Source organism: Hippichthys cyanospilos, chromosome 22 (assembly GCF_059441005.1).
Source record: "Hippichthys cyanospilos isolate Australia breed blue-spotted pipefish chromosome 22, RoL_Hcya_1.0, whole genome shotgun sequence".
Classification (NCBI taxonomy): Eukaryota; Metazoa; Chordata; class Actinopteri; order Syngnathiformes; family Syngnathidae; genus Hippichthys; species Hippichthys cyanospilos.
Window position 1 is genome coordinate 4,397,951 of NC_142390.1, and position 11,988 is coordinate 4,409,938.

Genomic DNA, 11,988 nt, shown 5'->3' on the forward strand with positions numbered 1-11,988 from the left:
ACTGCCTTGGAGTTTGAGATTTTGCTGCTTAAAATATTCAAATTGCAGTAGTCTTGTAAAACTATCGCGCTACGGCAACAATGGTTCAACGCCCTTTGCGGGCTTCATCTGAAAGCACGTTCCTCCCCCGTCCGCTAGAGGGAACTGTTGAGGGAACTCCATTGAGCATAAATATAAAGACAGAAAACGAGTCTTTATCTGACCCGAAGTTGCTAAAGCACTACTTGACTAAATCAATTCGCTCAATTGAAACATTTGCATATTGCGTAGAACTTCTTAATTTTACTGATGAAATGTGAGGATAAACACATTTTGGAGTTCAAGTTGTTGAAAGTACATCACAGGAGACAAAATGATGCTTTTACTAAGGAAAATACATTTATTATGCAAGCAAAAAAAAGACTTAAAATAAAGGGGGAGAAGGCTCTCCTCTGGCTGCTTTTTTCAGTCAAGACAAGTTCATTGCTTTCCATTCTTGACATCAATATTTGACATCTTCATGGCTGGAATGAAGCTCTAAACGTTGGTTAACTGCTGATTGGCCATGACCAAACAGTGACGATGAAAAATTGACAAAAAATATTGACAAATAGATTTTTTTTTTTTTTTTTTTTTTTTTAGCAAATGCTGAAAGATTCTGTGTAAATGTGTGCAAGGCAAAAAAAAAGAAGGAAAAGATAAAACCACCTAGTTAATTTCACTTAGCATAGTAATTTGATGAGTTTGTTTTTTTTATCCATGAAGTCATTTTCTGAAGCCATCTGCTTCCTGTCTTCATCATGCTAAGCTAACACATACTGAACATTCTGAATCCCTTTTTTTGGACTGTCAATATTTACAAATATTCTGCATCCCTGCTTTCCCAAACCAGCACCGAAAATGCAATAAGGCACATTAGGAAACTATATAAACAATACTTATATATACTGTATGTATAAAAAAAAAAAGTATCAAAATGTATGCAAACGAATGGCACTGGAATGGAATAAAAACATAAAATATTAAGAGAGCAATAATCTTTGGAGGAAAAAAAACAAAACTATAAATATAAGCGATATCCTGTCCTCGTTAGTCCACAGACGCTACATGATTCATCGTGAAAGGGAATTTGCCAGGATGAACTCAAACTTAAGTCTCACACAACTATTTCAGTGCAGGTGTACTTGGAACAGGGTTTTTTTTTTTTTGAAAGGAGCCGACTCAGCAGTTGGGAATTGGGGGGGGGGGCGTTCCGAGGACACTCCACCTGGCAAGGTTTTGGGGGAGTTGACCCTCAGGAAGTTTTGTTGACACTTTGCTCCAACGCCATGCTTTTGGCAGTCTGCTCCAAGAGCCTGCGCACACACACAGCAACATGGGTGGTTTTTATTGGCGGGCTATAAAAAAAGAATGCAATGTGGCATGTACCAAAACATGCCGCCAAATGTGGTGAGAAAGCCGGTAAAGGCTTCAAAATAAACCAGCTGTAGCAAATAATGTGTGGGCGTGAACACCTTGGCACACTTTTATTATGAAGTTCTTCCTGGGAGCATTGCGCAAAAACGATGACTTGATTTTGGGTCCACGGACCCCTGGAGGTTCTTGGCCTGACTGCAGGGGGTCCGTGAAATAATTGGGGTTTTTAAATTTGTGTTAAATTCATTTTACGCACAAACTGTTCCTCGGTCGACTCATGAATTAAACCACGGGTGTCAAACTCAAGGCACGGGGGCCAAATCCGGTCCACCACGTCATTTTATGTGGCCCGCAAAAGCAAATCATGTAAATTTCCATGAGCCTTGCTAAACTGAGTTACAAAATGTGTCATGCACAACAAATAATAAAGTTGAAATTTTGCAGTATTTTTTTGTTTTGTTACAGTAACCTCAACAATAAATCAGCAAACTGTTTTGACTGTTCAAAAATGACCGCGCACTTTTATGCCGATGTCGTTTACACTAATATGTTCACCGGTTATGTTGTGAGACATAAAAGCCTTGGGTTGTGTTTGACCTGTGCATGGCGTTTGACGCGCTGGTTCTGTTGCTTTTACTCCTGAATGGCGGGAGCATCTCTGTCTCGTCCGCCGCGGCCACCATTTTTTGCTGCTCGCCTGAACGACGCCAAGCCGCCATCACCACTGTGGCGTCGGCGTCCTCCCATTGGTCAGGGTACTTGCCGCCCAGCCCCAGCGGGTGCGGCGGCTCATCCTCAAATGTGGACAGCAGACTTCTGGATTTGACTATGCCGACACATCAAAATTGTGTAAAATGTCACGTAAATACTGCAGGTTGCGTGTTGTGTTGTCACACCTGTTGCGGCGTAGGATTCTTTGAACGCCAGCCGTTCGGAGGCCGGGCCGCCGTCCGCCGCGCCCGAGTTGAAAGCCAGGCCGGCCGGGTAAAAACTTGCCAAAAAGAGCGCGAAACACAGCGCCACCACCTGAGAGCAAGGGGAAGGAGAAAACGCATACACAGATGAGCGCTTGGAAGTCCAAGGGTCAACGAACGGCACTCGTACCATTAGGCAGGATGATGTCTGCGTTCCCACCACCCGGCACGTTTTGGATCCCTTCCCGGATATCAGAGCCTGCAGGGCCTGCAGCTGTTGCAGCAGAGACCTTTGGATGTAGATTTTCAATTTAGTGATGGCTTCGATAGCTTTTGTGTCCACTGTACGGTCCAAAATCAACTAGTACCGCGCCCGAAATAATGACGTTTTGGAACTGATTTAGTTTAACAATTTATTCAATAGTTTGGCTTGATCTTTGTTTCTGGCGCCGCTTCTGGCCGCTGTTGATATTACATTTTGTAGTTTGAAGGATGGCGTGTGTGTGGCTTTAACTGAGAGCAGTCAGTCATTGACACACCTGTTGTTTTTCTCTCAGTGAAATGTGGCCCACGACTGACTGTACTTTCCGTATGTGAATGTTGTCATTTATGATAAAATGCCCAAAATTGCTTTGTTTGTTGAACCAACAACTTGTGACTGTAGCGTACATGCTAGCTAATGTTAGCATGTTGTATGGTGCTGTCTTGTATGCGTTTAGCACGTTAGCATTTTCGTTTGTGCCAGGTATTTCCCTTTGATGTACTGTATGTTAGCGTAGGCAAAGGTTTTGCATCGATAAAAACTCATTTGCATTAACGTTTTTTTTTATTGAAATTAATAGCATTTGTAATTCAGTTACAGTATATGATGGACTTAAGCTATGTAATTTGTATACATTTTTGTACATTTTGATCCCCCCTCCTGGGGACCACTGCACTGTGGCATGTCCATTGTCTTAGCAAGACAGCAGAGTAAATTCCAGCCAAACAAAGAGTTCAAAACAGTGGACACAAATGAAACTGCTGGCTATTGAGAGGATATAAAACAAATGATTATGTGTGCGATTTACTTGTTAGTGCACTCCAGTGTGTCCACTTTCCTTCTCAGGTCGTTGTTTTCATTGGAGCATGTCTCTACCCTGTGGACAGAAGTGGTACTGCAGGTCAGTCATAATTTAAAATCCCTTTTTTTTTTAAACGATTTAAAATAAAGTCAGTAATGTCCATATAAAAATCTATATGAATTTTGACTCACTTCTTCTCCAAGGTGTCCATGTACTCCTTCTTCTTTCTGCGACTCTCCTGAGCAGAAATCTTAAAAGGAACAAGAAAATAAATAAATAAATAAATCCTATTTGACATTCCTTTACAAAGTTTACAAAGCAATTTGGACTTAGATACGCTACTTTTAACTCATTCAATCCCAGAGACATATTTTTATGTTTTTTTTTCAAGAGTTTTTTTTTCTTTTTTTTGGCTAAAGAAATGTATGAATGTATTACTTAAGTTAAGTAATTTAATACTTAACTACTTTTGTACCTAATTCATGTACTTAATTCTAAATTCACCAGTCATGTTTCGGCCCTCCTTTAGCCAAACATATGAAAAAAAAATATATATGTAAGTACCTGGAATTGAATGGCTTGACTTTTTAAATAAATAAATAAATAAAAATACATCATTGGAAAAGAATTAGTTAACATTGTAAGATGAAAATATCGCCATTCTTGTTCCATCTGGACTAGCAGATAAAACCTGGGCGACTGGGGAAAACAAAAATGTGAAAAGTTCAAGAGAGTTCAAGCTAACAGGGACGGGCCCCTTTTAAAGCTCTGCTTTAAAGGCTAACATCTTCCACGTGTCGCACCTTATTTTTGATCTTTCTGCGGATCTTCTTAAGCGCTTTCTCCTCTGCTTTAGTGAGCGGCAGCTTGGTGGGAACCGGGTAGCCTTCAGCCACCAGCGTGCGGCGCTCTTCCTCCGTCAGCATCAGTGGTCCCGAGCCCTGAAGCTTCTACACACAAACACACGCGGCCAAATGAATGCCAAGCGCTTTAATTACGGACGCTTGTGCTTCCTCACATGGGGGGCCGTGAGAAGAGGCGAGTTGGACAGCGACGACGAATTGGAGTTCCCGCGGGGAGACGCCTTGGGAGCGGGCTGCACCGGCGGCGCCGGGCTACCAGGAGAGGTGGGGCGGGACAGGCCCGGGGGGGCGTGTGCAGGACTCTGGCTGCCTTCTGAGTCGCTGCCGTGTGAGCTGGGCGGAGTGGGGGGCATCTGGAGGGCCTCAAGACCTGATGGGGGAGGGGTAAAAGCCTCTTTAGCTTAATGCTAGCCGTACCACTGATGTACTAGACTCTTGAGGAGTCACCCATACCACTGATACAAAACATTTGAGACGCAAAAATAATGACATCATTATAATGGGAAAACAAAAACATTCGATGACATTAAAGTCAATGTTCTTCCTACTCCTTTGAACATATAACTACTTAAGGTCATTAATATATATAGAGATTTTTTTTGTTTATTTTTGATCAAATTTCTGTTCAATTTTGATGTTCAATCAATCAATGTTCTATTCTTCTCATTTGTCATCTCTACTTTGTGATGTTAACCCCTGGGTTAACCATTAAATATAAATAAATATCACCATGGATCCCCAAGGGTCCACAGACCCCACTTTGAGGACCACTGCTCCAAAGCCATTCCATTCATCTTCATGGGGAAAGATGATTTGAGATGCTCATGTCTTTGGTTACAAGTGCAGTCGTGGAACAAATTATACTCGTATCTCAAGGCACGTATGTTGTAAAATGTCAAATCCTAACCTTTGGAGGAGAGATTGAGAAACTGATCCACTTCATGCGGTTCCAGTTTAATCTGTGGGAAGACCTTCTCCTCTTTGATGTTCTTGTCGTGGCGACGGCTGCTGACGGGCGTCTGAGCGGACTCAGAGGCTGTGGGGTCCTCGGCGGACCCCAGAGCGAGGGCCAGGGCTGGCAGGAGGGACGGGGAGTCGCAGAGGAGACCCTCCATCCCGTCGTCCTGCTCCATGGGCCATTCCGATAAGTCGCCTTCTGATTCTGAGCACAATCAGGGGTGCGATATGACGACGTCCGATCGATGGTGCGATCGCGTGACCTTCGATCGATCCGGCGGCGCCTCACCTGCGTCGCTGCCGCGCTCGCCCGTCAGGTGCGAAAGTGGCGATTGCGGCCTGCTGTCGCCGCACAGAGAGTAGCTGTGCTCTGCGGCGATGTGCGGCGGCGGCGAAGACGACGGACACGGGCCGTCCTCGCCTTCCTCGCTGTCGCCCTCCATGGCTTCGGCGCCGCCTCGCACCCCCGACAGGAAGGGGTCGCTCAACAGCTGGCCCAGCAGAGCATCGTGGGACAGGTCGTCCAGAAGCTCTGAGAAGTGCTGCATTCCAGATGAAAAAAGTCAATCACGTGCGGTATGCGCGACGCTAATCCAACAAAAATGACATCACCGCAAAACTGCAGATAAACCGCACTAGATTACAAGACCGAAGGGCTCAAATCACGAGAAAAAAAGTTGTGGCTTTGAGTCTGAAATGTACGGTAATAATACTCAAAGTACTGTAGTGTGCCCCTACTTTGCCTCATTTCCGCTAGCTAAAATGCTGACAAGATAGTTTTCAAAGGGTCAAAAATCAGCTCTTTGTTGAAGAAAAAGAAATGGGAGTGGTCCCACTATTTGCAAGCTTCAAAACAGAGCCCTAAACCACACACACACGCTCTCTGTCATTTTCCAGTGTGTGTGTGTGTGCGCGCAATATAAGGCAGCGGAGCGTTCCGCGGCCCACCGTGCACACACAAACAGAAACCTCTTTGTCCCGCTAGCTCACACCAGCCTGTGATTTAGGGTCGACGCCCCTTTCGCCCCCCCCACCCAATGGCAAAGCCAAGGAGTTCCGACACAGCTTTCTCAATCATCACAGTCATCTATTTATAGATATTGCAAAGGTATCCACGTGCGTGCGCGTTCATGACTGTGTGTGTGTTCATGACTGTGTGTGTACTTAGGACTAGGACTGCGACCTATCTGTGATGACACGAACACAAGAGGACAAAGAGAGCACACGATGAGTCCGTGTCAAGATAAAAGCAACGAGTCGGCCTTGTTTGCTTGTCCTGCTACTATTTACATTGCTGTTAGCGCCATTAGCGTTAGCCAAAGTCTGAGCTTTTGAAAACCCATTTGATTGTTTGAGCATGTGTGGATGGTTCTTTCCTGCGCCGACAAACTCCAAACCGTTTCTACGTGCTGAGAATTATCTAACGGGATCTAAATCACGAGTGAAGATAGCGGTTAGCGTGGTGATAATACAGTCTGCAGAGGGCAAATGGAAAACACGTCTGGATTTGAAATTCTTGCAGCCAACCCCCTTCATCCTAAGGCCTGCTGAAGCTTCCACACATTCACACACATTAGTGAGGGCAACCCCCCGCCTAAACCAAAACAACCTCCAGACAGTTTTGGATGATTTCACCGCAAGGAAAAAAAAAAAAGCTTCCACACATGGCAGAATAGTTGAAAAGAAAAAATACCAGATGACTTGTTCATTTAATCATAGAGAGCAGTTATTATTATTGTTGTTGAAAAGATAATGTAGGTTGAGCTCGCTCCCTTTTAACGGGCCAAATGAATGGATATTGAGCTAATTTGTGGGCGTTGGGTCAAGCAGCGCACACATACCCGGCTTTTTTCCGCGTCGTCACGGCAACCCGACAGTCATGACATACTCCTTCCACTAAGTGAGTCACTAGAACAGAGTCATTAGAACGGATCATACACACACACCAAAACACGACCTATTTTTGAGAAAGTACCGAAAATGGGAAAAGTAATGGGGGGCGGGTTAGCTTTTTAGCAGTGTACATTTCCACTCTATAAATGTAGGTCGGACAACGCGTGTATATATATATTTCTTTTTTTTTTTTACACTTCAATGCCCATATTTCCTTTTTTAGTGGAAATTATTGCTGATGGACTTCCTTGACTTCGACTAATGGGTATGGGCCCCGCAAAAAAACACACACGAGGCGAGAGGCTTCCCTGTGTGTCCCACCACCACATGGGGTGCATCCAAAAAGAAAAGTGGGGTACGACTTGCCTTGAGGGTGCGTCTATCCAAGCAACAGACAGGAAGTGGGCCGCTTGAGGCCTATAAAAGCACACGGGCGCCATGTGGGCACCTGGCGCTTTTTAATGAGATACTCTGATGTCTTCGCTAAACTACACAAGCAGAATTACACTTAGAATCTGACAGTATGTAATTATGCGGAGAAATGGCATTTAGACTTTTGATTTTAGGGCAAAGAAGTACAGTTGCAGTTTGTTGCGTTTGAACTCCATTTTGGGAGGGTTCAAACGCGGATTGCTCACCGCAAACACACAAAAACCAATTTCAATTTAGACTTGCCGCAGAAGAAGCGAGGCCAAGGCGTAATAACGCCCTGGAAACGGGATGATAAGCACCTTGGCTGAAAAACGCCGCCCACTTTCTCAGTCTGGAGAGAGGGGAATGGAGAAAGGACGGGACGCTTGCATCAGACTTCAAATCCAGACGCAAACTTCCATGTGGACGCCATGTGGAGGCCCGGCGGCCAAGTGGCGAGGGGCCCGTTTCCATCCAGTGCAAAAAATAACGATCACGGCCATCACAATAAGTACTTAACAGCCTAATTAGCCAATAAGTTTTTTTTTTCACACAATGCTAATGAGATCCATCCATTTTCCATAGCCGCTTTAGGGTTGCCGGCCTGCTGGAGCCTATCCCAGCTGACTATGTGCAGTATGCAGGGGAAACCCTCAATCTGGTTAGAGACGCTTTTTCATGAAAATAGCCTAATCTGTTCTGAGGCTAAAACAATCCTCCTTAACCCTTTTAATAAATTATAAAAATGCATCAAAAACTGTAACAAATACATATTAGAATTATATATATATATATATATATATATATATATATATATATATATATGTGTGTGTGTGTGTGTGTGTGAGTGTGTATATTATTTTAATCTAACTTATTAAACACTATAAATCAATTAATCAAAAAATATATACTTGTATGTATAACACAGCCATTTAAAAAAACGTTCATAAGGTAAATTAGGTTTTTTTCCGACTCTTAATGCTGCCCGTCATCTTTTTTTGTTGTTGCCATTTTTAAATGGCATTGCAGGCCCCGTCAAAATAATTTTAGGATATGATGTGGGCTGCTAAAAATGTGGCAAGCCGCAATTGTCCCGCCGGCTGTAGTTTGGACACCCCGGTGAAGATGTTGACAACAATTTGGTGTAAAAGCAATTTGAGGATTTTCCCATGTGTGTGGCGACTTCCACTTACAGCCTGATGGCTGGAGGCCAGAGGCGAGCAGGATGCCCTGCCCCGCCGGAGAACAGGCACCTCACTTTTGAACCTGTGTTTACGCCGCCGCGGCCCAGAGAGGAGCATGACATTGCGCTCCATCTGCTGAAGGTTACGTAAGGCCACACACTGTTGGAAAGGCTGAGTGCATGTGCGCGACAAACCTTCCTCCCACCAGTATATCATCGAGCGTATACACACACGTGCAAGAATTCGCATCTTATCTTAGCACCAATGCCATTGCAGCTTGAAAATTGATGCAAAAGCGACATTTGGACAATTCCTGTCCTGTAGGTTGCCGGTGGCGTTCCTCCACCCACAAGGCAAACAATATTGTGTGCATTGTCACTATAAAAATAAAACAAAACAACTACAAAAACAGGCCTACACTGCAAATTCCCACGTGAATATCTTCTCAGCTAAATTTACCTCAAGGCCACTTTATGCCAGCGTGAGGACACGACAAGGTGTGTTAACAATAAAGGCTGACTAGTTAGTGTCATTCGGCACACGTTTCAACCAGAGGAACCTGATAGAGAATTATGACGATGCCACGGACTAATGACGCACGCATTTTGCATTGTTTTGTCGGGAATCGGGTGTCAACGCGCAGAGTTTGAGTGAAGGGAGGCGGAGCTTAGTTGGGTGGGCGGGGGTCAGTCGACGGGAACAAGTGAGCCAGTCTTGCTTTGAACACTACAGTCTATTTTACGTTCATACACACAACCACAGGGAAACACACAAGATGGTGTTTCTAGCATAGTGGGGACATCCCGTCGAAATAATGCTTTTCCTAGCCCCTAAACTTAATCATAAACAGACTGCCTAATGATAACACTTACCCGAACCTAATCTAACATAACCTGACATCATTATCATGACTATAATAAACGATAATAATTATAACTATAATGAAAGTCAATTGTATTTTAAATGCATATATATTATATATAATATATATATATATATATATATATATATATATATATATATATATATATTATATATATATATATTATATATATAAATTATTCTCCATATTCTATACTTTTCATGTTATATTATATCCGTTTGAGTCTCCAAATTAGTTTTTAGCCAATTAGAATTCAGCTAACTTGTGTCGCCAGGCTGTATGTAATCCGCCTGCTCCTTCAATTGTTTAACCAAGGCATCAAGGAGACACCAAAGCACGGCTGGATACACGCGCTATGGTGCTTTTAAAAACTTAAAGTACAGGAGGTCCACACAGACAATAAAACCCAAGATTTGGACCCAACCATGTTGCAAAAACCAAGGGCACTGTGCATGTACGCACACAGAGGAGCACACACATGGGTGTGCAACATATGGCTTCTGGTCCATGCAGCATCTAAAGCTACACAAGAAAACAACAACAACACAAGCTGTAATTAAATTATAACCCCCCCCCCCCCCCCCCCCCCCCCACACACACACACACACACACACACCCGAATGAATGAATTCGAAATTTTTCAACGGAATGCAAGCAGAGCCTCGGGATGGGTTTAAAGGGCCCTCAGTTGTCTTCACCACGCGAGTCTGGACCCGTCAAAGTTTGCCAGATGAAGAGCCAGAACGTATGCGGCTTTCTGCAGGCTGCGTTCCCATCTGGCCGCAGACCAAGCAAAGTTTCTCCTTGCAAGTTACGTAAGAGCACAAAGGCAAAATGCCATTTTGGAAAATGCTCAAGATGCTTTTTTGCAAATGCAAGACACTTGGTCCGATGCTTTTTCGTGGAATGTATATCAAGAAAGTCAAACTTGGTCCATAACTTTCAGTTCTTTAAATTGTAATATGGCCACTAAAGTAACATTCATTCAAAAAAATGAATTCATCGTTGTGATTGTATGCATTGTCAGTGTATCTAAAATGTTTAAAAACACTGTCAGTACGATATATTGTTTAAAAAAAAAAACACTCAAGCTGAACATGATCACGATGATAAAAACGATTAGTTTCCGATTGAGCAAGTGTACTTACAGGATGCTTTTGCCTAGAGATATGATCAGTATTTTTTGTCTTCGATTTGTATGTAAAACGTTTGGGTTTTTAATATTTAGAGAGATTTGGCTTTAAGTAAACAGTAAAAGAAAAAAAGAGGGGGGGGCGGCATCCTGGACCTCAAGGATCAACTTGTGAAAGGAGAGCAGGGCACACACATGCGCTGTGCACCAATCTCGTTTTAAAACCATGTGAAAGTTGAGTTGGAAAACTTTTGGTGTTGGACTCACATTAGTGTAGAGGGCGCAGTCTAATTCTCCGGCTTCGGACAGCTCGCTGAGATTGCGATCCCAGTGCAGGAAGCTTTCGCTCGAGTCCAGGATCTCCATAACGGCGTCCGCCTCCCAAAACTTCTTGAATTCTTTTTTTCGTCTTTTTTTTTGCGAGGAGTCGACGCGGAAAGCTTGAAATTAATCAAGAAAGATCGTCCAAGTGTTTGATGACCATCTCCAGTTCACTTGGACATCCAGATAGACACTTCCCAGCTGCTTTTCTTGCTCTTGCCTTCCTCCTCCTCTTCGTCACAGAGACGACCTGGAATGCGGAGGTGGAGTCACACGACACCCAGGCAATTCAAATCCAGCATACTACTGTCAAAACACAAATTTCTCTTCAAATTTGTCTTTCTATGTTTCGATGTTACTCTGCGTAGTTTACACAACGTCAGGTCGAAAATAACACAAGCTAAGCAATGTTTTGTGAGTTCCAGCTGTTGCTGAGCTTGAAAGTGGAGACATTTCCTGTGGTGTTTCAAAGTAAAGCCACTACTTTTCTTCGATGTCTTGTTAGAACGCGTTGCAAATTATACCAAGAAGTCTTGTCTTGAACAACGAAAAAGGGAGATAACCCGTATTGAAGTTAATTACACACGGAAATTATAAAACACAAACAAAAATAGCAACTCGTTCCAATGGTAAAATTGGGGATTTTATTTGTTCAGGTTCCGGTTTTAACTAGACTCTACTGCGCACGCGTAGCTACTGTCCAATCAGTTCGCCCTAACTCAAGCTTCCATAAATTTGACAACTCAACTACCCAATGAGAAGACACTTTAAATTCCACCTCGGCCAATTAGTTAAGGCCAAGAATCGCAACTACGATAACCCTCCTCCACCAGCCAAAGTTTCCTAAACTAATATTTAAAAATTGACGCTTTTATTAAAAAGTGCTCAGAAACAAAACACGTGGTGGATAATCTTTTTAATTCTAATTTGTTAAACACTTGGCTAACTTTAATGCCGTTATTGTTAAGGTC

The 11,988-nt window shown here is 43.3% G+C and overlaps 1 protein-coding gene across 1 annotated transcript; it reads right to left on the reverse strand.

Moving 5' to 3' along the window:
• Positions 1-355: 355 nt before the first annotated feature.
• Positions 356-11,476, reverse strand: creb3l2 (cAMP responsive element binding protein 3-like 2). Its single transcript, XM_088406136.1, has 11 exons — positions 10,964-11,476; positions 5,483-5,735; positions 5,144-5,398; positions 4,392-4,606; positions 4,177-4,323; positions 3,565-3,623; positions 3,380-3,448; positions 2,500-2,599; positions 2,292-2,421; positions 1,993-2,221; positions 356-1,334 (listed from the first exon to the last, which is right to left on the reverse strand). The coding sequence occupies exons 1-11, from the start codon at positions 11,060-11,062 to the stop codon at positions 1,274-1,276; spliced, it is 1,617 nt and encodes a 538-aa protein (XP_088262262.1). The 5' UTR covers positions 11,063-11,476; the 3' UTR covers positions 356-1,273.
• Positions 11,477-11,988: the final 512 nt, after the last annotated feature.

Bases quoted from the DNA above. Each gene is read 5' to 3' on its own strand.
- creb3l2 (XM_088406136.1), bottom strand. From the start codon at position 11,062: ATGGAGATCCTGGACTCGAGCGAAAGCTTCCTGCACTGGGATCGCAAT. The intron at 5,399-5,482 runs GTGAGGCGCCGC...GATTGTGCTCAG, and splicing joins CGAGCGCGGCAGCGACGCAG to AATCAGAAGGCGACTTATCG. The intron at 4,607-5,143 runs GTTAGGATTTGA...CTCCCCCATCAG, and splicing joins TCTCAATCTCTCCTCCAAAG to GTCTTGAGGCCCTCCAGATG.